This window comes from Ascaphus truei, chromosome 1 (assembly GCF_040206685.1).
Source record: "Ascaphus truei isolate aAscTru1 chromosome 1, aAscTru1.hap1, whole genome shotgun sequence".
NCBI classification, from domain to species: domain Eukaryota; kingdom Metazoa; phylum Chordata; class Amphibia; order Anura; family Ascaphidae; genus Ascaphus; species Ascaphus truei.
In genome coordinates, this window is record NC_134483.1 from 352,598,955 (window position 1) to 352,626,356 (window position 27,402).

At 42.4% G+C, this 27,402-nt stretch overlaps 1 protein-coding gene across 1 annotated transcript in view; it reads right to left on the minus strand.

Moving 5' to 3' along the window:
- The window catches only part of MTTP (microsomal triglyceride transfer protein), a 58,267-nt gene that overhangs the window by 16,471 nt on the left and 14,394 nt on the right, over positions 1-27,402 (minus strand). The window contains exons 4-13 of the mRNA XM_075609285.1: positions 18,205-18,312; positions 17,242-17,358; positions 14,987-15,126; positions 12,595-12,745; positions 11,753-11,910; positions 10,971-11,139; positions 10,264-10,371; positions 9,302-9,514; positions 5,140-5,351; positions 1,616-1,713 (exon numbers count right to left, since the gene is read on the minus strand). Of these exons, the coding sequence (XP_075465400.1) occupies positions 1,616-1,713; positions 5,140-5,351; positions 9,302-9,514; positions 10,264-10,371; positions 10,971-11,139; positions 11,753-11,910; positions 12,595-12,745; positions 14,987-15,126; positions 17,242-17,358; positions 18,205-18,312 (1,474 nt within the window). The remainder of the gene's footprint in view (positions 1-1,615; positions 1,714-5,139; positions 5,352-9,301; positions 9,515-10,263; positions 10,372-10,970; positions 11,140-11,752; positions 11,911-12,594; positions 12,746-14,986; positions 15,127-17,241; positions 17,359-18,204; positions 18,313-27,402) is intronic.

Consider the following 27,402-nt stretch of genomic DNA (forward strand, 5'->3'; position numbering starts at 1 on the left):
GCAGCTTGGATGCACAGACAGGGAACAATGCAGCTCCTCGTTGCCTATTGGAGTCAAGATCTGTTTCTACCACTGTCCACCCATTCTATTAGGTTTCGGTAGCGAAGGACATGTATTTGTACTTGTAAGGTACAGTAACAGAGAAGAGGAAGGCTGAATTATGGGAATTGCTAAGTAGATAATGGGAATTTGCAGCACTTAGCTAGTTGATTCCTTATTTCTGCACCTGTAACTGCAATCCACAACTATATTTTAATATCATTTTTAAGAATGAGCTTGCATTACTCATTAAGGAGAAAACACCTTTTCTGTCCATATGGCGTAGATGCATAATTTCAGGCCTTTGGTAAAGATGAAGCGACATATACTGTAGCACAGATATTACACTTAATCTTGCAATAAAAAGCTTCTCATTTTGGTTCCATGGTACGAAATGTCTTGCTTCTTAAGGTAATATATTCTGCTTTTCCTCCAATTTTTTAAATGACAAATTCTACATAGGGCATAGTATAGGGCATAGTATAAGCAGCAGAATCAGAAACTCAAAGCTCATCCCAAGGGAACGGCAACTTGCACATATCTAAGGAAATATTTTACCGTGACGTACAGTATTGTCAATTAATATCTGCTCAGGCAAGTGCCTGACATGCTTCTTATGTAAATGCCACCCACTCAGACAGAAAATATGCTTTATTAAGAATGAATCAATGCTAGGAATCTGATCCAGCATTTACTCCTGTCAACAAAAACTCAACAACATGATATTTGAATGAACAGTGGTTGTAACAAGTCATAACAATTTATTAACGTCTTCCGTGAATGTCCAAACTGCCCAATTTGATTAGAGGTCTACTGAAAATGATTAGTCGGAGCAACAACTTGCGTAAGCATGAATATTTGTGTGAAGACCATTCAGTAAGTTGTATCTACTGTATATTTGACCATCATTTTAATTGACTCTTTTTATATATATATATATATTGTAACTCTAAAACGACTAAAAGGAGTTTGTACATCAGGTTTATTGAGATGAAAGCAGCAAAACACCTTGCACTGCATCTCTGTTCCACTTTTTTGTGTAATAGGATTGAAGCAAAGGGTCTCCAAAGCTGAACCCCATTAATTTCTGCTCCGGGGACCCTATTCTTCCAGAGTGCCGGTATCTCTGTGGAGTTTAAATGTCCAGGTCATGCTGGCCAATAGTAAGCTGCAAGGGATGACATCACAGCTTCCTATTGGCCTGGGTGGGACATTTAAACGCCGCCATTTCATTAGGCACACAGGTTCCCTGGCTGCAGAGATACCAGCACCCCCTACGGAGGTAAGTATCTCCATAAGCGGGGTGTGCCCAGAGCTGAAATTAATGGGGTTCAGCACCGGAGACCTCCTGCTTCAATCCTAGAAAAAACAAACTAAAAAAAAAGATGTAGTGCAAGGTGTTTGCTGCCGCGGTAATAGATAAGCGGTGTGTACATTAATTGCGCGATATAAATAAAGACATATAATAACTCTCAGGTACAAGCAAGTTAAAAACAAATTGGAAAATGGAATGCTTGGAGACATCACTATCTAGCTTGACTAAACATACACAAACGCCATGAATCCCCATACGTACGCGTCACATAGCCAGAGTAAGCAGAAGATGATCCTGTCTTAGAAAAGCGATCATAGTTATGGACCCGCATATCCTTTAGAACGTGACGAATGAGTTTACTGCAGGGTAGAAAGATAAACAAGCACCAGTTAATATGGGAACTTTTTTCTCTAATAAGGCATCATTCTCATTTAAACTCAATTCAAAACAAGAACAAACAAACAAACCCTTAAAGAGGGTAGAAAACCTTCCTAAATACGAGCACACAGAGAGTATGTAAAAAAAGAAAGGTTTATTACATTCAATATTAATAAAATTAATTAAAACAATTAAAAATCAATTAAAAACAGACACATCACTGAAACTAGGAGGTATTATATATATATATATATAGATTAAAAAAAAAAAAAAAAATATATATATATATATATATATATATATATATATATATATATATATATATATATATATATATATATATGTGTAGAGGTATCAGTACAGCTCCACCCCGTTTTAGAGCGATCTGCTTATAACGCGGTTTGAGCATTGGCCCGGAATGAAAAAACATTAAAAAACATTGAAAAAATTTTTTGCACACTACACACACTCACAGCACCAGCACACACTTCACACACTCACAGCACACTGCATACACGCACTGCACACTGCATACACTCACAGCACACACAGCACCAGCACACTGCACACACTCACTGCACACTGCATACACTCACTGCACACTGCATACACTCACAGCACACAGCACACTGCATACACTCACTACACACACAGCACCAGCACACAGCACCAGCACACAGCATACACTCACAGCACCCTGCATACACTCACAGCACACACAGCACACACAGCACAGCACACTGCACACACTCACAACACACTGCATACACTCACAGCACACTGCACACACTCACAGCACACACACCACACCACACACACCACACACACCACACCACACCACACACACCACACCACACCACACACACCACACCACAGACACAGCCCCCCTATCTTTGGTGTCACAGCTCACATTTGGGGGTATCGTGGAGCTGCTGGGGGGGAGGAACAGTGCAAGGCTGGGGGATCAGCGCGAGGCTGGGGGGGGGGCGGTGCGGGGATTGGCGCAATGGTGGGGCCAGTGCGGGGATCAGTGCGAGGCTGGAGGATAGTTGCGTGGATCCGTGGTTGGCTGCTGAGGGGAGTACGGGGAATGCTGGGAGAACTACAGTGGCTGCTAGGGGCTCATTCCACCTCCTCGTTCCAATCGGGCGCGCGGCAGCCATTTTTAAAAAAAATTAGCGCATCTCCAGTTATATCGCGGTTGGATCGGGTGGCCCTCGAGGACCGCGCTATAACGGAGTTGAGCTGTATATATATATATATATAGCCGAGTCCACGTACCCTGCCTCCGGTGCGGGGGAGCGTTTAGTGGTTCCACGGAGCTCCGCGCGATCGGGGCGGTCATTTTGTGAGTCCCTGAGACTCTAACCCCGAATTATAGTGACATCCATCCTCTTCTCTGACACAATTCCTCAGTGACACTCACACCCCATCAGTGATCTTTTTCTCTTACACCCGCACTTCATAGCTTCCCTCTCTCACACCCCCACTTCTCACACTCCCCTCTTTCATCCTCTCCTTCCCCCCATTTCTGTCCCCTCTCTGTACCTCATTCCCCATTTCACTCTTCATCCCCCTCACTCTTACACCCCACCTCCCCCTCTCTCTTACACCCCACCTCTCCCTCTCTTACACACCCCATCCCCCCTCCTTCTTTTACATCCCCACCTCTCCCCCTCCCTCTTATAACCCACCTTTCCCCTTCCCTCTCTTATAATCTCATCTCTCCCCCTCTGCCTCTTACACCCCACCTCTCCCCCTTCCTATCTTACACCTTCCACCTCCCTCTCTTACACCCCACCTCTCCCCTTCCTTCTCTTACACCCCCACCTCTTACCCTCCCTCTTGTAAACCCCACCTCTCCTCCCTACCTCTCTTACAGCCCTCTTTTGCACTCCCACATTTCCCCTTCTTTCCCTTACACCACAACGTCTCACCCGTCTCTTACACCACCACCTCAAACCTTCCCTCTCCCTCTTACGCACCCACCTCTCCCACTCCTCACACACCCATCCCCCTCCCTCTTACACCAAAACGTATCACCTTCCCTCTCTTAAACCCCTACCTCTCCCCCTCCCTCTCTTACACCACACATCTCCCGGTCTCTCCCTTAAACGCCAAACTCTCCCCTTCCCTCCCTTACACCCCTACTTCCCACCCTCCCTCTCTTACACCCCCACTCTCCCCCTCTCCCTTACGTCTCCCCCTCCCTCACACCCTACCTCTCCCACATCCCTTACACCCACACCTCGCCTCCTCCCTCTCTTAAACCCTCATACCTCCTCCCTCTCTTACACCCACACATCTCCCCCAGCCTCTCTTACACCCCCACCTCTTCCCCTCCATCTGTTACACCACCACCTCTCCCCCTTAAACCCCCACCTTCCTTACACCCCAACTCTCCCCCTCACTTTCTTAAACCTCCACCTCTCCCCCTCCCGCTTACAGTCCCACATCTCCCCCTCTCGTCCTTACACCCCCACCCCCCCCATCTCCTGTACAACACCACCTCCCTCTCCCTTTCCTACAACCCCACCTCTCCCCCTCCCTTATACCTCCACCTCTCCCCCCTCCCTTACACCTCCACCTCTCCCCTTCCCTATTTTAAATGCCCACCTCTCCCCCTCCATCCCTTACACCTCCCCCCTCCCTCTTAAACACCCATCTATCCCCCGTCCCTCTTACACCTAGAACTCTCCATCTCTTTACACCCCCACCTCTCCCCCTCCCTTCCTTACTTTCCCACTTCTCCCCCTCACACCTCCAAGAAAATGGTCACCAGAAAAAAATCAAAGGAAAAAAAATCCCTATGCTTTTAATGGGACTTATTTTCTTTAATAAATCTGGTGCAGATCTGTTGTCCTCCTTGTGGTCCCAGCTTTCCAACCAGGAGACTTTATTAAAAAAGACCCCAACGTAGCATCACTAGTTCTTCTAATTGAACAGGAGTTGGGGAGAGGTTGGTGATAGAGAGACGTGCCGGAAAGGCAGGATTGGGAGCAGCTGGAAATAACTAGTACGCTTCATACAATCAAAAACTAACTCTAACATGGAAATATTGAGATTGCCGATGACACGTCAGCTTCTGGTGTTGATTTCATCAGGCACCCTGTCACCATTTGCCATCTGAAGATCTATACACCGGGGCATTAAACTACTGTATTAATGATGCAATTGCTGAAACAATTTGTCTCATACGATGTTTTATGTTAAACAGAAAGTCCAATTAGGAATTGGTTTAAGACGAACTCCTGATTAAATTCACTTTGTGTAAACAAGATAGCCCGGAAACAGGTGATAGTAACACAATTCTGCAATGTCTTAAGCACAATAACTAAAACAAATGCAAAGATCATGAAACCAAACATACTGTAGCTCTTTTTAAAGTTGAAGATAATTGAACCTACCTAGCAGGCATCTCAAACTGAAGGATATCCTGGACCACAGAGAGCATGTACTTATTCATTTCCAGTGGAAGCTCCCCGATAGAAAGAAGCACGTTTTTAACCTCCATGTAAGAAGGTTTGCTGTTCAGTATTATATCTGCAGCAGCTGTCCGCACCGTCTTTTCGTGGATTTTATCATTCTGATGATAAATTCTGTTCAGTGCTTTCTTCACCTGTTTTGTTAAACCAATAATGAACATTAAGGTATATGATTTAGCCATGCACTGATTGGTGACAAAAGTAGTAATGCCCCTGTACAATAAGACATTGTTGATGTTATTATGTTGTATGGAACTAGAATGATTATGTTGTATGGAACTAGAATGATTATGTTGTATGGAACTAGAATGATTATGTTGTATGGAACTAGAATGATTATGTTGTATGGAACTAGAATGATTATGTTGTATGGAAAATCTTGGATAACAATTGTTTATTTGCAGGTTAATCCACTTATAATATTACTTCAAAGCCTTGATTTTAACCCTGGAACTACTTTGTCTTAGGATTTGGGGCCGTAAAAGATATTGAACGGCTGCTTGGGCAGATATCTAATAACCCCGTTAGAGGCTTTTTCTATATCCTCCCCACTAAAATCAATAGGGAATTTGGGCTGAAACTGGCCCAATCAGCCACTTCTGCTGATATAGAATAAGCCTTGAGGTTAATGCAAATCCACAAAGTTAATTATATGCAAAAACAACAGCCGGTAGTGATATTATTAGGATAGGTTTGGCGGTATTTTAACTTAGGACTGGCTTGCGTTAGCTTCAAATAACATTGCTCACATTACATCATTGTTACAGGTAACAGCCGTTCCTATATTTCCATAACACAAAGATAAACATAAAGCCATCCATACATGACAAAAATAACATAGCGTTTGCATATGTATCGGCTATGGGGCAATCCCCAGGATCTCATACCCTGGCTGCAAAACAAAAATGTAACTCATTTAAATATACTTTGTATATCCATATTAGCATATATGCCAGGTACTGTATCTCAGGTGTGCTCCTTTTTTGTGCACAGGTAACTCTACACGTGTTGTCTAAAGGTTTGTTTGGGGTGGTATATATACACCTTGGGACTTTAACAAAGAAGACTATCTCCCTCTCAATAATGGAGCTCTGTGGATCTGGGCCTTATGGGCGTATTCTCGTAGCTCCGAAGTGGTCATTGCCAGACCGCAAGGTTCGCCATGTTCTGAAGTCTCGGAATGAAATGTGAGAAAAAAGAACCTATTCTCTATTGCAAATCGCATCTTGTAAACGGCTTCTATAAACAGTGACAAACCGCACGTTTTAACATGCAAATCTCCCGGATTGTACTTGCTTCGGAGTTGGAATGGCCTGAAGGTGCTAGCTCTGTTCTGAGCTTGATATAGGGCTTTTGTGGGGACAGGGGGAGGGAGGACTTCCAATTTAGTAGTGTAGCCAAGTGCCCCTGGCTATAGCCTTCTACTGGCCTGAACACTATAAGTCCTGATAGAAACAGGCAATGTTGGGGTTAATCTCCTGCACTGGGCCTAGCCTGCAGTTGCAGACAGGATGGGTACTATGTTGCCTTATCCAGGGGCAGTCCTAAACCAGCAGTTGGAGTGTCATACCTAGGAGAGGGTACTGACTCGGTCACATGTATATGGTGTGATGCCTGTCAGTACCTAGACCTGTCCTGTTATTGGGTGGGGTTACAAGCCCTTCCCCCGGGTATAAAAGCTGACACCACCAAATTGAGGAGGGATATGGGCTATGATTAAGCTGTGTGGTATGGTGTGATACCCTTTTCCCCGCAAGAGGGTAAAGGAGATTAGGCAGTGTCTCTTGAGGCCTCAAGCCCCTGGGGTCTGCTCCAGGGAATGGAGATGATGCCATGCAGCTATGATGTGTGGTTATTGGGAAGGAGAATTGCCTGTGGGACCATCCTGCTTTCAGCCAGATCCTCATGGGATGGAGGCGCTGCACTATGAGAAGGAGAAAGCCTGCCCTGTTGCTGCTCCCATACAACAACTGCGGATCAACTCAAGCAGGTGAGCTACAGCACCGGGGAAACACCCATGCAGTGGCCAGATCTTCCGTGGCAGGGGGGGAACAGGCGCTACAGTAGTATCTCCAGTTGTAAATATGTGCCCTCAAACCTCCCTCCAAATAAATTATTGAGACCTCCCTGTGATGAAAAAGGAACACACCTGCGGTACCCTGGGAGATATGCTATGGCCGTGCAAAGTATATTTAAATGAGTGACACATAATAAAATATTTGAAGTGGGTACTGGTGTCAGACCTAATAAGAAAACCCACAGCCTCTGCTACTCAGGGCAGCAGCATTGAACTAAATCAGATGCTGGAAATGGTATTGTCACAGCATACTTGTAAGCCTAAGCCTAAGGCCCCGCTGCATGCGCTGGCGCGCCCGCCTTGTGTCATGGTGGTGCATGCACGGCGCTTCACCACAATCTGCGGTCTGAAGGGAGCTTTTTTTGGCGTGGGGGGCGTGGCCAAGATGGGTCGGGTGGGCGTGGCCATGGTGGAGGGGGGCGGGGTCATCACTGCTGGGAGACATACGGCTCACTGCGCTTCCAGACCGCTCTGCTCCCCCTGCCTCCCCCGTTACCAGCAGTGTTCATCGGACACCTCAGCAGAGGCTTGTAGTCTGGCGGGGGAAGCGGAGCAGCGCTCCCTGCCACAGGACGCACCGATCACAGTTCAGTGTAGTTGCTTTCAATACTTAGGTTGCAGGGGCAGGAACAACCCTCCTCTCTGATTGGCTCCCTGGTGCACCACGTGACGCGTCACAGCTCGGGATCACAATCCTATTGTAGCCCCTGCTGGCTGACACGTCACAGGGTGTTGTGAGCCAGGGAGCGAGAACGCACTCAGGACAGCCAGATAGAAGGTAAGGGGCTGGTTGGAGGAGCGCGTGCAGCTGCGCATGCCGCCGACTGCAGCGGGGACCTAGCCTTACTGCTCACACCTAGAAGAAGACCCTTTCCAATTCCTGGTTGCCATTTCAATATTCCTTGTGCACAAAAAAGAGCACACCTGAGATATCTGGGAGATGTGTGACAACTGATTTATCCAGTATCTGGTTTAGTTCAATGATATAACTAAAGCTATTATGTGACTTAAATCATTTTAATCTATCGTGCATTTAGCACGTCATGGATTCTTGACAAAATGTTGAGTAACCGCACAAAGAAACATGTGGCTGATCAGACAGTTGAACAGTATGAAATAATAATAAAAACATCTTTAATATTATCTGATTTGTGGCAGTTCGCTAATAGTGTTGCTTTTTTGAGACACACTTGCTTACTACCCTGGCCTCTTGGCTTCAGGAATATTCATCTCTGATGTCCAGGCAAGTATTAGAAATGAAAGTAGCCACCAGCCAATAGATAAGGGAATAATTATGCGATATTGCAACATTCAACATATTCAACACATTGTTGCTCAATGTTCTTTAATGACGTGGTTGGTGGCTATTTGTATTTTGTTAACATTGCCAGGACATTAGATGTGATCATTTTTTGACCCATGGGGGTTGTAAGAATAGGGTTGACTAGTACCTAGTCCAAGTGTAAACTATATACCGGCTCACAACAATATATTCAATAAGTACAACCTGTAAAATAGATAAAAGCATATAAATCACTTAATTTGAACCGTTTGCCTGCAAAAACTCTACTACCTTTTCATCAAACTGTCATACTTTGCTTGTTTAGCATTGTATACATAATTATCAGGTATAAATGAGAAGAACAAATTCCTCAAAATGCAGGTCTCCTCTAGGGAGAGGTACAGAGTAGAGCTCTACTCACAAATTCATAATGCAATTCTTAATTTATTGTGACAGCCAGGAACAGAGGAGAAACAACGTTTCAGGTACCATATGGACCTTTTAATAATATGTCCTAGAGGAGACCTGTACCTTGAAGAAATTGTTTGTCTACGTTGTGTTGGCTGCACAAGCAGGATTCTCCTTGCCTGAAACTGCTTCCACGCACGTTGGAACTGTACTGTGAATGAGAAGAAGACACTTCTCCACAGCTGATTTTTATATCTCATCTATCAAGATGTGCATACATTTCTGTATCCTATATATGCACTAATGTACTTTGTTACCTCTTCAGTAATGAAAGATATATCATATTTCTGGAGAGCACTTATTGCAATGCTGCTGACAGATCCCTCCCCAGACTCTGAATATTTGAGCAGCAAAGGAATTCCTTCCGGCAGATTGGCATTTTTCAGAGCCAAAAGATGCGTCTTGATATCAGAGGGTTTTTCCGCCTTTTGCAAACCTTCTAAGATCAGCTTCTTGGCTTCCACCACTGACTAAGGAAAACAAGACAATGTAAATAATCATTCAAATGCAATTCGATCCCTGAGCAAAAAACTTTGTGAGTTGCTCAAGATACATGTCATTTTTACTGTAAAGTGGAGCAGTACATTTTGTAAGCAGATATTACTTAAACGTTGTATTTTTATAATATTTTTACATTTGTCTGAAGCAAAAATGACCAAATAGACTTATCCCAAGCTTGCCATTGTCCTACAATACGTTCCCTATATCTATTCATTTTTAGACGTGTCTCAACTTTTTGATTTGGACTAACAATTGATATTACAAGACAAGCTATTCGGTATGTAAACATTTACACTCCCACTTTTAAGAAATGCAGGACTACGACGATCGGAAAGCACTAGGATGCGATCACAGCGCGGGGATGTCGGATGTCAACCTTCACGTATCGCAATCAGTGAGACATAGGGGTTCTGCCCCCCCAAAAAACATTTCAATTAACTGATACTATTTATCAGTGTGAATTAATTTTACTGGCACCGCTGATGGTAACAACCAGCAAGACTGCCTCTAAATGAATGAGACTCAGAAAATAAACCAATAAATAATGATGACAATGAATTTGACGGTAATCTGCTTGGAATAAGTACAGTATGGCTGTATAGTGCTATTCATCTTGAAATCAAGATACACCTAAACTGTATTATTTTATTGTATGTTCATAAGTGTGGTAGTTTGATAATATACAAACTAAATAACAAGAATGCAATGTAAAATATACCGGTATTTTGCAGCCTCCTCCCGGACACAGCTTTTTGATGAGTGCACCCATAATTATGACAACAGTTTCCTTAATTTCATTGTTAGCAATTTTTCCGTTAAACTTGCCCTGGGGATTTAATAATAAAATTAAAAAAATGAAACCGTTTTAATACATTTCTTTGTTTTAAGATTGCAAGATATCCTTGGTCATTCTAAAATAGCACATATGTACACAATGGCACTTACTGTATTACTCAGCTAGTAAGCACAAATAATTTATCCCGTAAAGGGTTGTAGGGAGATGTGTAGTTAAATAGTCACAGAAGAGGCTCAAATATGTGAAATAACTAGTATTTTATGAAAAGGAAAACAATTAAGGCGCTAATATATTAACAGTGTTTAAAGTGAATTTCTTAGTGAACTATACTTACAAATTAGAATGGTGCTGCATCCTAGGTGAAAAAGGGGACTGGAAATAAAGTAAAAGGTGACACTGTGTGGCTCATTTGAATGTAATTTCCCAGAATCCCTAGCTGCAGTGGAAGCACTGTATGCTAAGAGATAATGAGGAAAAGCAGGGTTGCATGTTAGAGACATGCAAATGTACCACAAGTGGTATTTTTATTTGCTTTTCTCTATTTTTGTAACAGACATTTTTAATCTATTTCTCTGACTGTTGACTATTTGACACAGTGAACATTGCAATGTTATGTCATGTAAACTTACAAGTAAAGCTTTCAACATGAGTTCATTCGGATGGGAGGCCAAGCCACAGGCATATAAGAATCTCTCTTGCAACAAAGCGCTACTTCCATTGGTGAAGTCCAGAAACTCCAGCATTGCCTCCAAAGAGGCAGACGTCTGAGCAAAGGTCACAGCATCAACCAGCTGAGGACTGTTGGGGAGAATATGGGTAAGACCTTCAGTTACTGCATTCTGCTGTGAGACCAAAAATAACTTAGCACTGTTGACCATACTGCAACAATGTAATAGTAATTAGAAATTATGTATACAGCTTATAAAAATGTCAGGAAAAGTCTACAAACTTCATCCAAATGCATCATTTTTTTGTGAGAGTTTATTTATTGAAACATTACATAATTTGTTTGATTTTTTTTGGTCTGTATGACGCGGGACCTTTTAACAGGAGAGGTATCGCCAGCCTCTTTACATTTAAGTATCTTCGGGAGCAGGGCGTCCGCCGGAGCTGAAATTAACACTGTTCAGCTCCAGATACCTCTGCTTCCCCACCTAGGGGGAAACATCGTTTTTTGTTTTCAAAGCCAATGGACCTAGAAGTCTTTCTTTAATATATTTTAATTAGAATTTTCTATGCAATGTGTTTATTTTCATGAGAAGCCTGGTAATCAGTCTAGTCATGACCTTAACCTGGTCACCTCAAGCCCAGCAATTCAATGCATTTAACTGAAGTGTGCTCTTTGACTCCTATGAACTACTCTAGTTTACATGCTGACCAGGACGCTTGGTACAACCCCAATGGTACTCACAGCACATCTTCCTTTTCAGTCTTAAGAAGCTGCAGCATCTCAGATTTCTTTGCCCTGCGAAGGCTCTGGATAAAGGATAGGAAGCTGCGACCAGCTTCGGCTTTCGAAAGGTTTTTCGGCTCGAGTTGCTTGCGAATGGCCTGCCAGTGCTGCTGAAGCTAAACAGTGATCATAGACATGATATTCCCAAACAAGAGCAAAGCCAGGTTGTGGCTTCTTTTCTTTTTTTTTTAAACGAATTGTTAATACTGTTAACCAAGAGAAGCTGCCTTAATAATTCAAACCCCAAATAGAGAAACAATGTATGCATTGTAACAATTCTAAAAATACTTCGGAGCCCTGGAATCAATATTTCAAAAGGTTGTAAAGAAATAATAATCAAACCCTTTTGAAAATGGTTAGGAAAGAAAAAGATTTGTCATTGAGATATAATTAATTACAATGTATACATGGTAGTACCTGTCACAGTATGGCTCACCTGCAATGAGCAGGGTTACGGTACTGCTGCTGATTAAAATATAGTTTCATATTTTTGGGGGGGATATATCTCTCTCTTTTAATCAGGACAATCAAAATGGCTTATAACTCGCATTTTTACAGCCAAGTATCTTGAGAAAATGGGTACCAAAGCAGCAACGTAATGATCAATAAGCAATGTATTTTCTGTAATAATTGTATTTTGTGGGCTGCTGCAATTTGGCAAAAATAAATTATTCCTTCTCCTACAGCTGCTGACATTTCTTAATAAAAGCTTTTTTTGGGGGGGGGGGCAATTTAATAAATAAATGGTATAATATAAATACTTTTGCAGCTGACAGTGGAAGTGAATTGTATGTACTTACTGATGGGCAACTTTTGCATTCAGTCTTCAACTGATCTGCCACCAGGGGCAGAGCTACATACTTCGGATCCAGACCCTTGATCACTGGGCTGATCTGCTTCCCTGGGGTTTCCTTGGGTCCAGCCTCAGTAGACTTCAGCTCCAGGTTTTGCCTGAATATTTGGATAATCATGCTTAGGTGAAATACATTTGATTGAAAACAAACCCACTACAGGATAGGGAAAACATGAACTCATACTAAGGGTAAAAAATAAAAAACAAATGTTATTGTTATTATTTATTTATTTATTTATTTAGAAAATGTTTTACCAGGAAGTAACACATTGAGAGATACCTCTCGTTTTCAAGTATGTCCTGGACATAGTTAATATGACAAATAATACATGGTTACAAATACAGTTACATAAATGAACAGGGTATACATTATATACAATACATTGCATTCACAGTTAGAGAAGATGTATATTATAGGCATTTGTAACAGTTACAGACCAGATTAAAATGTGAGACAGCCTTAGTTTTGAAAGAACTTAAACTGCTGGTGGATGTAAGAGTCTCTGGTGGGTTGTTCCAGTTTTGGGGTGCACGGTAAGAGAAGGAAGAGCGGCCGGATACTTTGTTGAGCCTTGGGACCATGAACAGTCTTTTGGAGTCAGATCTCAGATGATAAGTGCTGCATGTGGTAGGGGTGAGGAGCTTGTTCAGATAGCTGGGTAGCTTGCCCAGAAAGTATTTGAAGTCAAGACAGGAAAGGTGAACTTTGCGCCCAACTAGAGTGATGACAAATCTAGTTCTTTGAGCCTTTCGCAGTGATGTGTGTTGTAGTTTAATTGGAGAACGAAACGACCAATTGAATTGTAGAGGGTGTCAAGTTTGCCAAGGTGGGTTTGGGGTGCCGAGCCATATACTATGTCTCTTTAGTCGATAATTGGCATTAGCATCTGCTGTGCAATACGCTTTCTGACCAGCAGGCTTAGGGAGGATTTGTTCCTGTAAAGTACACCTAGTTTGGCTTAGGGGCTGACGAAGCCTAACGGAGAAACGCGTAGGGCGTGGTTTGCAGACTGTGAACAGTATACTTAGTAGTAGCAGCAGACAGCAGCCAAGAGGTGCCGGTGGCCATTTGTCCCATTATTTGCCTGCGGTAAGATTTGCAGCGCAGAGGATCGAGGCCCCGCTCCCACAGCCCACCGGACGAACTCTCGCGAGAGGGAGTGACGTCACCACGTCGTCACGTGGTACGGAGCGTCCCCAGGAGACGTGGGTGACCGAAGGAACACTGAGGACTCTTCGTGGGAAGAAAGTAACAGCTTACTAAGTGTAAAACCGGACAGCACCTACCTCTAAGTACCGTGAGTACTATACGCACACTAGGTGCAGTGAGAAAGACCTATGTAGGTTGATAATAACGGAAAGAGACCGCTCACACAAGGAGACTGTGTGGAGCAGTAGAGACACCAAGTGTGTTTGCTATTTACAACCAGGACCCATTTCCTTATTGGTTACTAATCCACATACCAAGGACTGTTGAAGAAATCTGCAAAGTGTTACTATCTTTTTCTAATGAGTGTGAGATGCTCAGAATTCTCAAAAGTTTTATGATATCTCACAGAATGTTAGTCTTTTACTTATAGTTATTTTTATTAACAATTTTAATAAACTGTGTTACGCTATTTGTGTTTTACCTCTCTTCCTGCATGTGAATCTATGCTCGAGATTACAATTGCTGTGGATGACCAGCTGTTCCAGATTCATCACATAATTGTTCCAGATCCCAGAGTGGATACAAGGCTTGATTTTATCCTATACGCTGTGAGTGCATATCATACCTTCTGGCGGTTTACTTTGTTAGAACGTACTACCCTATGTTTGTTTTTCTTGTCTCCATTTGCACCTAGGTCATTCTCTTTGGATATATATATATATATACACGTTTTAAGTTATGGTGGGTGAAAAAGGTAAAAAGACTGAAACATGTCTGTGAATGGTTTCTCTAGCTTTGCATCTGATTCCCATGCTGTGCTTTAAAGCTGTGTTAACAGCGAGAATTAGCTTATATGGGCTCCATGTAACAATGGTTTTTCAGACAAAAGATTACATATTGTGTGCTCATTTGCATGTAATTTCCCAGAATCCCTTGCTGCAGTGGAAGCATTGTATGCTGGGGATAATGGTGAAAGGTAGGGTTGCAGACCTGCCATAGACATGTGAATGTGCTCACAAGTGATCTTTTTATTATATATATATATATATATATATATTATGGCCTGAGTGCCCATGACGTATCTGTTACGTCATTAGGACACTGTAAGGGTTAAACATAAAATGATGTAAAATTGCATTATGACTGTCAACATTTTGCATGCAACAAAGGATTAGTGGAGCACACTTACTTGCAAACTATTTTAGCTGCGATGTCCTGGTAAAGATTAAGAGTCAACACATGATTTTCCTCAGCCAACACAGATTTAATAAACCCATCCTCTAAAATGTAGATTGTAGCTGATGTTCCTTTATTAGAAATTCCCAGGACCTGCAAAATGAGAAAATAATATGCATGCATTGTGTCTGTGCTAAAAGAGTTTCAAGGTATAGTTTTACATTTTTTATACATTGTTTAATTATTTTTAACTCCCTTTTTCAACTCAATCAAATGTGACTCATGTCCCAGGCCCGGTGGGCACCTTCCAGCAGGCAACTCTGCAGGCCCCAAACACAGGTCTCTAACAGGCCCCCTCAATCCTCCAGGGCAAAAGGTAGACTCCTTTCTGTGTCTCTGTCACTGTCCCCTCTATCTCTCCCTACCTCCCCTCCGTCTCTCTCCACCCCCTCTCTCTCTATCTCCCCCCTCTCTCTCTCCCCCCTCCTCTGTCTCTCTCCCCCCCCTTTGTCTCTATCTCTCTCCTTCCCTCTCTTTCTCTTCCTCCCCCTCTCTCTTCCCCCCCCTCTCTCTTCCCCCTTCTCTCTCACTTCCATTTCTCCCTCTCTCCCCAACCTTTCCCCCCCTCTCTCCCCTTTTTCCCTGCCTTCTCTCTCTTTCAACCCCCTCCCCCCCCCCTTTTCTCTGCCCCCCGCCCCAGGTCCATAACTACTCATTTAATTTGTCCTGGTACTGTATATGTCATTATGTTTTTTGGTTAAGGATGTTGAACCTACATTTGAATATATGTGAAACATCATTTAAAGCAGTAATCCCCCAATTTTTTTTTTAATAGAACCTGAACCTGAGCTGATCCTCTAATAAATATTTCCACAGGTTCACCAAATTAAAGCCACAATATCAACTCCTAATGATGTGGAAGGTTCCTATCAGCGAATGACAGCCAAAACAATGTTGTCAACATTTTGGCCACTGGAAGCATATAGTTTCCACTGGACATCATCCTGCTTGGTAGAAAAATTGAGGCCTGGAGACTGGAGAGAGGGGATCGTCTCGGAGGGTTCAGATTCAGATACTATATAAAAAAAATACTGCCCCAAAAATCATTAACAAAATACTGGAGAAAATTATATATCTTAAGTGTGACGCGACAAAGTACAGAATAGGTAATAGCGCATTCACACAAAAAATCAGTTTAAATAATAAGCTTCTATATTTCCTGAAACTGGAATGTCACAAATTCTGTAAGTAATCTTCTTTTTGCATTGATGGTAGTGTGGACTGACATCTTGTATAAAAAATGTACCTCATAATTATGTGGAACTACTTTGTGCAGGAAGTGACTCTGCAATACAACCATTTCTATGTGTTCTTCACTATGCATTCAATTTATAGAATCACTCACTGAAACAATTTAGAATCTATTCACAACTCAGCTAAATTCAGTCAGGTAATTTTAATTTGGCTTTGATGTGTGACTAAACAATGGAAATGAATGACTGCAAGTCAATGATATTTGTCTGGCACAACTAACATTACTTTACCAAATACTACATTAGAAGCACATCACACATAAAAAAGCCAATCCAGATATATTTACAGTACTAGCCTGTAATAAGAACAGCTCTAGATCAGATTAGAAAAATAGATGGTGTGAATTTGTGAAGTGACGGGGTTCTCAGGAATTAGCTTGCAGATGTCTTTACAGAGATCAGTTTCATTTGGGGTGAACCCAGAATTAGCCGTGCTTGGCCATTTTAATAAAAAGTCAGGTGATCTGTCTAGTCAGGAAATGTTTTCTTATTTCCTGTACTTTATTTTATGGGTGTTTTTGATTTTTTAATATACTTTCAAAATTATAATTTTTGAAGACCCTTATTGTATTATCAAATGCGTCCTTTTTTCTATAATACCTTACCTGGAGGGTTGGGGGAGGAGAGGGGGGGCTGGGGGAGAGGGGGGCTGTGTATTAAAGACTCCTGGTGGCAAATATCAGGCAAAACTGTTTCAGAAGTATGAAAGAAAAAGACACCATGGCATAGGAAGCAATGACATTTTTTGCTTTGATACATTGAGTGCAGTGTTTTTGCTCCAGTGTTGCCTTGGTTCTCTAGCTGGGAGAGTTTGATACATAACTTCCCACGTGTTTGTTAGTGACCACTGACAATGCCAGCTATAAATTAGGATTCTCAACACATAATCCATACGTGGATGTAATTCATCCGTTATCAGTTTCAAAGTAGGCATGTTTACATAAGCATTTCATACCTTATTGGAGTTGGTGAACCCTGTTCTTGATATCTTGCAGGTGTTAAGCTCCTTAATTTTGTTCACTCGATTCTGACGCATCTGATAGGTAACTTTGCAGGTACCTGAAACATCAACCTAAAGAAATGAACCAGTGCAGGAACTATTAACATATTGTTCATATGGAGTAGATGCCCTGGTCGTGATTACTAGTCTAAGTGAGCTGGGACAGGACGTTTAAACTTTTGTCTGCGGTTGTGTCTCTCCAAGTAAGACATAAGGGCCTGTAACCCTAGTGAAAACATTATATGATAATAAGAAAAAAATATATATTACAATTATTAGTATTATTATTTGGGGGTTTCAGTAGACTCTGCTTTCCCTTGGCAATTAAAACAGAAGAGTAACACTTCCTCTTTCAATAAGCCATTGACAAACAGTCCCAGGGCAGTGTAATAGGGATGTAATAGGGATGTAATAGGGATATAATAGGGATATAATAGGGATATAATAGAGATCATATTACTGGATCAAAAAATGTATGACACCACTCTACATTTTCAGACTCAAAGACTCAAACAATGACCATTGTTTCCAGTAGTTATTATAACTAAAAAAATACAGGTGCATTTTTTTTGTTGTCCCCTTTTTGCAATTGGTAGACTTTGCTAAACAATCTCTAAAGAGTTAAAACCAGGAATGGCTATGCCAACCATTAGGTCACAACATGGCTAGCTTGGTACAGTAGGTACACTTCTGCAAACTTCTGAGCTGCATTTCCTGCCCACCAAAGGATGCAAATAGAATGAAATGATGTGGTACTCATCATTCTATCCTGTATTAGACACCCACAATCCTCACAGTTCACAAGATCCATGCTGGGAAGATAAAACACAGACATTGATTCCTCCACAACTTCCATGCTGGGCAAACATGCTACCACTTGAACTAACTGCCCACACCAAATATTACAAACAGTGATACCTCATTGACAGAACCAGAATTCAGCTGTATCTGGAATAGGCTAGCCAAGCCTCTCTTGATATTTAGGAGGATAGTGGGTTCATCCTGGTGTGAATAAAAGTTTTTCACCTACGGAAAGAAACAAACATTTGATAATCTAACATGTCATTCAGCATAAATATCAGACATCGACATTAGCCAATGGCTACATTAAATGCTTCTCATTGGTCAATATGTAAATATGGATTTACTTTTGTGTACTCACTGATACTCCGTTATAAAATGGAGTAAACAAAGGAATAGTTTCACTTCAATTTGATCCTAGCGCCCCCCCCCCCCCCCCAATTTTTTTTTTTTTAACCAAATTGCCACTGATATTAGCTTTCTTTGGGGACACAGAATACACCAAAAAGTATGTTGAGACATAAAGCTTTTCAACCCATTTTGTTTGCTTGCCCCTTTGCCAAATGGAAATATCTTAGTCAGAGGAGTTGACTCTAAATCAGACTTGGTGAAGGAATTTTCCCCACACATGATAACTTTATACAGTACATCTCATTATCACATGTGCTTCTGGGTAACACCTTCTATAACCAGCTGGCCAAGTCACAAGCTGACACGTAGAGGGCAATTATCATGATAAATCTATGCTTCTTTAAGCATCAATTTCATGACAAACTGTTCATGACAGTCTCATTAATTATCTGTGAAGTAAATAGGTATTCTATTGTGTATTTTGAGAGTATAGTTGGTATTTCTTTTTAGCAGAGACTCTACATTTTGGAGTGGTTATGAATTAACTATTTCCTCTGTCCTTAGTCCATTTGGCCACCACGGTTTCATCATCATAAGTTATACACAAAATGTTTCTTTCCTGTTCGGAACCCAAGCAGAAGAATGGGAGGTGACTTTGAATTTGTAAATGGAGGTCAGGTAAAGTTTCATGTTAATACTGTATGTTTGCAAACCAACTTTAAGAAATGACTTAAGCTGCGTCCATACAGGGGCAGACCTGAGCGATCAGACTGCCTAAAGGCATTGATTGCGTCTATACAGCGTGCGGGCGGAAGGGGGCGCGCGATGCACGTGAAACCAGTCAAAACTGAATTCTCGCGCGATAGGGCGGTCACGTGAGCGGTTCACCCAATGAGGGCGAACCAGCTCCGTGACATCACTGGCCCGCCCATAGACACGCCCCTGGACAGCGAGCGTACTATGGCCAGGGAAAGCACCCGCTTTCCCTCAGCCTCAGCGCGCCTCCGCACGGCTGCAGTGTCTATGAACGCAGCCTTAGATGAAATGAGCACCAACTGTGAAATCTAGTAATAACCCTAATTAATCTAGTAAATGGAAAGTGCTCTTTATAAGGTTAAATATTTTCTATCATCTCTTTTTTTACGAATATGAATAACTTGAACACAACTGTTTCTCAAAATAATTGTTATGAAAATTGCATACGTTTTGCACCGCCACTTTGATAATGACACCCTGTGATATGTTTTCAAAACCCATATGAATGACGTGTCAGCAACCCTGCAGCCTTTGAACAAATTATGTTGGTATTTATCTGCTGTCATAGGTTTTTCTTTACCCCTTAAGGACTTTGTATCTTGAATAACTGACGGAATAATTGCAATGTTATCTGCACCTGTTTATTTGCAACAGGGACAAACACAAAAGAATAAGTGACAGGTAAAAGCGAAACACATTGCCAACGTATGTCCCAATAGTTCATGGCTTCCCATGGGTCATTCTTCTTCTTTTTAATTAAATGTCGTGTCACCTTAATGAGAACTACTGTATGTATCTTCTTCACCTTTCATACTTTTGATGTAGCAAATTTATATGCAAATTAAGACTCAGTGCATTCAGAAGTTCTTGACGCATCGTTGTTCTTTTCTGATTTTCTTCACTATAACAAAACAACCAGCATCCAGCACTGAAGCATGTACCTGCGGGGTCCCGCAAGGCTCTGCTCCAGGGCCCCTACTCTTTTCCGTCTTCATTAATAATCTACCTACAGCTTGTAAGGGAGCTTCAATACAAATGTATGCGGATGACACAATCTTATACGCACACAGCCCTAACCTCTCTGACCTTGGACACGTACTCCTATCTGATTTTTCAAGACTTGAAAACTGGATTTTCTAAAACAAACTATTTTTAAACACTGACAAAACTGTTAACAATGGTATTTGGGGCTAAGGCTAAATTTGTAAAGCTTCCAATGAAAGAGCTACAGATCAGAACCAACTGATAATACTATCCTAGCCCCTGTCACTAGTTTTAAATATCTGGGCAAATGGTTTCACATCCATTTAACTGTTGGGTTGCATATTGATATATTATACTGCGACATCTAAAACCTATTCCAAGCTAGGTGTACTTTATAGGAATAAATCCTCCCTAGGCCCGTATAGTCAGAAAGCACATCTCACAGCAGATGCTAATGTCAATGATAGACTATGGGAAAAACTAGACGCCCTCTCGAACTCAATATGCTGCTTTGTCCTACAAAGTAACTACGACACTCACCACTGTGAAGTTCATTGGCTATCCCTTGAATCTTGCTTTCAAATACTTTCTGGACAAGCTACCCATGTATCTAACAATCTCCTCACCCCTACCACATACAGCACTTATCGCCTGAGAACTGACTCCAAAAGACTGTTCACTGTTCCAAAGCTCAACAAAGGATCCGGCCGCTCTTCCTCTTACCGTGCACCTCACAACAGGAACAATCTACCTGAGACTCTCAAAGCCGTCACCAGCCTAAGTTCTTTCAAGACTACAGCTGTCTTATGTTTTAATCTTGTCTGTAACTGCTACATAGACCCATAACATATATTATATTTAATTGCTCATGCAATGTTTTTATATATAATGTATAACCTCTGCCCATTTAATGTAACCATGTATTGTCACCATAACTCTGTGCCCAGGACATACCTGAAAACCGGAGGTAACTCTCAATGTTTTACTTCCTGGTAAGTCATTTTATAAATGAATAAAAATACATTGAAGTCATGGCCACCCTGGCTTGTTAACCCAGTAGTAACCCATAACAGAGCGTAATGACTCTGGGGGTAAGTGACATTATTAGACTTTAAAGAACCTTGTCTAAGAAGATTAAGATAATAACTTTTTCCTGATAAGGCAGTCTAATGTCTACATGGATAATAACTCTGTGCTGCCTGTTGTAGTGGAGAAAGTGAGAATAAACATTAGAGCAGGAGTTGCCTTTTAAAAAAAATGAATATAAAATCAAAAACAGCTAGGAAAAATAAAAATACAAATAAAGTTTGTAATCTGTTTAGCATACACGTGCACGTGCGGCGCCATAGACCAGCCCTAACCTTTGGATTACATTATGCTCTGGGGAGACATCCATTTTGACGTCCTGTACATGTTGTCCTTATTCTATACCTGGTACTGTAAATCATGGGCCCTGGCACGCCAGAGGCCCTATTGACACACCAGTTACGTCATGGGCAAATGTTAGTTAACTAGGTGTTAACCCGACGCAGCGGTCTGGACGATCGAACCGGAAGTGGCGCCTCCTCCACTTCTGCTGACATCAGCTGGGGAGAAGGTAGCAGGCACGTGATCCTGGCACTACAAAGGTTAATGTTTCAACGACTCGTATTCTGAACAAAGCATCGGACAATAAAAATAAAAACACCGCCCAAAAAGGGCAAGAGCGGATCGTTCAAAGTATACATAAAATATAAAAACGATGCAAAAAACAAAGAGTGGCGATCAGCGTGGACTGCGGCTATAAAGGGCATTACATAGAACTCACTTTCAAAGTAGGTCATAGTGGGGGGCAACTAACTGCCCCTTTAAAAGCAGAATTTGTTACTAAAAGAGAAACACTTTTACATAGAGAAAGAGATAAGGTAAGGATTGGGAAGCTAGCTGGTTATGACACATCTGATAATATGGTCCCGTTGGTAAATTATTGATGATTAGTGACTACAAGGAATAGAGAATCTCTTCCAGGAATTAGTGATTGTGCTATCCCAATGTAACCTCACGAGATGACTCATGAATGGAAACAAGTGGACTTTGATCAAACAAATCAGCTGGGACTTTCTTACAATGTGAAACCAAAAAATGCTTCCATAGAAATATTTGGGGATTATACCTATTATTAGAAATACGTAAATATTAACTATTTAAGAGATCCCCACAAAAAAAGCTTCACATGAATACTTCCCTGAAATTGAAAAAGATTTAAAACAAAAAAGTAATGTCATAGAAGTTTATATATAAATATATATATATATATATATATATATATATATATATATATATATATATATATATATATATATATATATATATATATATAAATACACTTTTTTTTTAATCCTTCAAACTGTGACTACAGCATCAAATTTCCTGGGATTCCTCACAGAAAAACTGGTGCTACAAATTGTCCACAAACAGATACCATCCTTGTTTCAGAGCCACAATATCAGCAATAAGCATATATAATAGAACACTCTTGAGGTCCAGTATCCCAATGTAAACATAAGTGTTTCTTCAAGCTCCCCACTTCAATCGTGCCACGTGACAAACAACGGGAGGGGTGTAAGATGGTAAGGAGGAATGAAAGCAGCGATACCGCGGTGTTCCCTGTTCGGGACCACCCGCTAAGCAGCCGCTACCCTCCGCCACAACCCTCCTAACCCGGTGTCACCCACGATTGAGCAGACCTCACTGCGGAGGCAGGAGAAGGGAGAATATCAGAGGCAATCACTCACAGTCTTGACGCGCTGGGTCTCCGATCAGCGATGACGTCAGGGACTTCTGAACCGGAAGAGGAAGTCAGCGTGCTCCAGCCAATAGTAATCAAAGCAAAAATTATTGTGTAAAGGCGGTCACTGCTGCCGCAAGGGATTGGAAGCCACACATATAAAAAATAAAGTAATCGGTTTAATAGTGCATATATACACACAAAAAGCCTGCTACAGAGCGAACTCTGACGCGTTTCGTCACTGTAGTGACGAAACGCGTCAGAGTTCACTCTGTAGCAGGCTTTTTGTGTGTATATATGCACTATTAAACCGATTACTTTATTTTTTATATGTGTGGCTTCCAATCCCTTGCGGCAGCAATGACCGCCTTTACACAATAATTTTTGCTGTGACTACAACATCACACTTCTTTTTACTTTGTCTTTGGACTCATTCGTTTTGTCTCCATTAAATAATGAAACCCTTAGGAGTTCTCCCTGATTGATTAGCCCCATAGCAAGTTAATTCCTCGGAATCGTAAGGACACCATTTGCTAAGCAGTGTACATAAGACACCGTAAGGCCCTGTAAGACTGTATGACCCATTCAGATGAATGGGCTGGCTTATAGTGCTGTAAGATGTCGTGTCTTAGCACCACTTCGTATACCTGGCCTTAAATGTCTTAGAACTGAACTATGAACAGAAGTTTAAAGTTGCAGCCAAAGTTTACAGAAAAAAAAAATGTTCAAGCTTCTTAAAATGTAACCTTTGTTAGTTGCGTATTATCAGAAAGAGTATTAAAAGAGATAAATCTGTTTATTTTATTGCCTAGATCTACAAGTATCTTTAATCATGGATTGCGTATTCCCTTAGCACATGTCCGGAAAGGGCAGATAAGACTCCTATGTTTCTTGCAATTAAGTACAGATGTAGCAAAGGTTATTTCTCCGGCTGGCGCCCTACTGTATGTGGGATATTCTGTAACATTCTGCGTTATCACTGCTATTGAATCCTATGCACCAATCTGTGATATCCTACGTTATGAGCGGGTGCTTATGTGTCCTTATTCTATTGGCTGTATTTAACCTTTATACAGACATATTCATTATTAGGTTTATAGACTAGTGATCATAAAATTCAAGGCAGTTTTACTACACACTGATTGAGAAACTCCATTTCAAGTTCATGTGCTAATGGTGCATAATCCTTAATACTCATTTTTAGTACTGGAGAGATATCTGTCTTCTTGGATAATATTATGAATGGATTTGCTGGCTACAGATACAACACCTATAAAGCAGCCTGGAGCCCCTCGGCGACGGGGCACCTGACCGCAGGGGCTAGGCTCTCCTCTCTCCCCCTCCCTCCACTGGGTTGGGGGGTGGGGCAGCTCCACTTAAGCCCTTGCGTGTTGCTGCCATTGTAAAAGTGGTGCAGGAAGCCTTGGGTTTTCACTTGTTAGCAGAGGGAAAAAAGGGAAAGATATGGGCAGGGGAGTATGTGGAGATATTATCCCTACTATACGGGTATAGGGAAGCGCTGAACTGTGCGATTGGTTGATTTCTAGTGCTGGTTCTATTAAGTGTACAGAATGAGTGCTGTGCTGTGTATACTAGCAGGGGTGGCTAAACTTGGAGTGTTCAGTGGGTTCATTTCTTTTGAAAGTGTATGGTAATTGAAAGCCTGTAACTAACTTTTTATTTTTTCTCTCTCCTGCTTGATTGAGCCAGCAGTGGGGGCGGTTAGTTGATTGCTACCCTAACACTCCTGGTTGGTGTGTGTCCCTTTTTAAATCAGAGGCTTGTGGCGAATCCTGAGCTCGGGTATTTTAATCTGTGTGACTGGTTGATTTCACGTGCTGGTTGTATTAGGCGTGGAGTTAGAGCCAGAAGGGAAGTGCTGTGTATACTACAGTGGTGGCTGAATGTGGGGAGTGTACAATGGGTTTATTTCTTTTTAAAATATGTGGTATTATCCAGAGGGATCGCCTGTGAATGATGGCATCACAAGGAGCTTTGCTTGGTGGGCTATGCACATTTTGATCTGGCTGCAGCATTAGTGGACAGGTACGGGCAGGACGCGCTTCTGGCGAAGGCGGACATAAAATCGGCATTTAGGTTACTACCAATACACCCTCAGTGCTTTCACTTACTGGGGTGCAACCTGGGTGACCAGAATTTGTGGATTTGTGTTTGCTAATGGGGTATGCCCTGTCGTGCTTCTACTTTGAAACTTTCAGCACTTTCCTGGAATGGGTAGTCCGGAAAAGATGCAGGCGGTGGGAGTCATGCACTATTTAGACCATTTTGTTCATAGGTCCAGGGGATTCAGATTTGTTGCCAGATGGCTGTCAGAGTTTTTTTTAGCAGGGGCATGTGAGTTCGGCGTTCCTTTGGTGGTGGAAAAACAGAGAGCCCCACTACCGTTCTGTTTTTAGGAATCTAAATTGATCCAGTTCTTATGGAATATAGTATACAAATGGGTAAATCTTATGGAATATAGGCTGCCTGGGGAGAAGCTGAGGGCTTTAAGAAGTTCCATGGAGGCATTTATGTCTCTCAAAAAAGCAACATGGAGGCGTTTTCAGTCCTTAATAAGACACCTGTTTTTTGCAGCCAGAATTATGCCATTGGGGAGGGTATTTTCTAAACGGCTAGTGGAGGCTATGGGTGGAGATTCGGAGGGATTTGGGTGTGTGGTCGGAGTTCTTGCGGTGCTACAATTGGAGGACACTGTGGAGTGGTCAGCCTACATCCAACAATGAGCTCCAGCTCTTTACGGGGGTGGCAGTGGGATTGGGAGCGTATTTTGAGGGGTCATGGTGAGCGGAGCCGTAGCCGCTATCTTGGATGGAGTCACAGTTATATATATAAAAAAAAAAACCCTGACATTCCTATAATTATTCCATTAGTAGTTGCAAATAGGACTTTGGGGCGCACAGCTGGCTAACCGGAATGTAGTATTCTGGAATAACAATATGGGGGTGGTTGAGGCAGTTAATAATTTGGGTCCCGTTCCCCCCCCCCCCCCCATGGTGACTTTATTGCATAACTTTGTTCTAACTTGCCTGAAGTTAAATATAGCTTTTAGGGCTAGTCATGTACCTGGGGTGGCTAATGGGGTTGCTGACTCTTTATCCCGAATGCAGTTAGCAAAGTTCAGGAGGTTGGCACCGGATCTAGTCGGCCGGCGATGCCCGGTGGAGTTGTGGGAGTTAGTGACGGTCCAGTGATGGACTTAGTGCGGGCTTCAGTGGCACCTGGTTTTTACCTCCAGACGTTTGGATAATTGGGGATTCTTTTATTCACTGGGCGAAGAAGCATGCGGTTTCCTGGCCATATGGGAGGAATTTGGGCATGAGCGGAAAACGTGGAAAAGTGTTCTGGTGGGGCAGGTGAGGTGAGATGGCATCAGCTGTTGCTATAACTGCATGTACTGGCAAGGGACATGAGCCCTCCCAAAAATGTTGTTTATTCACGTGGGTGGCAACGATGTGGGGGGGAGGGTAACATCATTAGACTAAGTCAATAAGGAATGATCTAGCGCAGATTCAGGTGTGTTGGGAAATGGTCCAGGTGGTATGGTCAGATGTAGTCCACAGCTGGGTGTGGAAGGGGGCGCTGCGAGCTGAGGCGGTGGAGCGCACGAGGGGAAATGAATAAGGCAGTTGGGAAATTGATGTTGCAGGTAGGAGGCTGGGTGATAAGGCATCATGAATTCGAGTCAGTGACATAGGGGTAGCATTTGGGAAGGGGGAGTCCCTTCTCCGAAGAGCTGAACAGTCTAATTGGTTGATGGGAGGAACGTGTGGAGACAGTAGGAGGGCTTTCTGGTGGGTGCGTCTGCAAGGCAAGTGGCCAAGGTTTATGTATGAGATGTAAATTATCAGCCAGAACGCTAAGCCCAATGAAGAACTTGGTGCGGGTAGTGTGGGGATGGTTACGTCAGTAGACTTAGTTAGGTCAATAAGGAATGACCTATCTCAGATTTAGGTGCATGCGGGCATGGTTCAAGTGGTGTGGTCAGACATTGGCCACGGGAAGGCTGTGAAAAGGGATGCAGTGAAATGTATGTTACAGGTTGGAGGCTGAGTGATAAGTCACCCAGAGTTCAATTCAGCAAATAGTGGATTATTTCGCCCAAAACGGGGTACACATCCGAAATAGGGTTGGACTTGTGCAATATGACACTTCAGGAGGGGCTTGAAAGGGCATTGCGGGTCTGGCGGTACGGGGCTAGTTTGAGGGGATTAAATAGCCCCGTGGGTGGCGGCTGTTGGGGGGGGGGGGATAGATGTGCGTTAACATTGCCAGTGGGGCTCTATGGTGCAGATAACCATTAAAGCCTTGTGGTGGCTGGGGGAAGCAAGTGGGCAGAGGGCTCATTTGTGCGTAATTCCCTGAAACCAGTATCGCTTAATGGCCGGGCCAATGTGTTCTCGGCTTGGGGGGTAGCGAGTGGGCAGGGCTCATTTGTG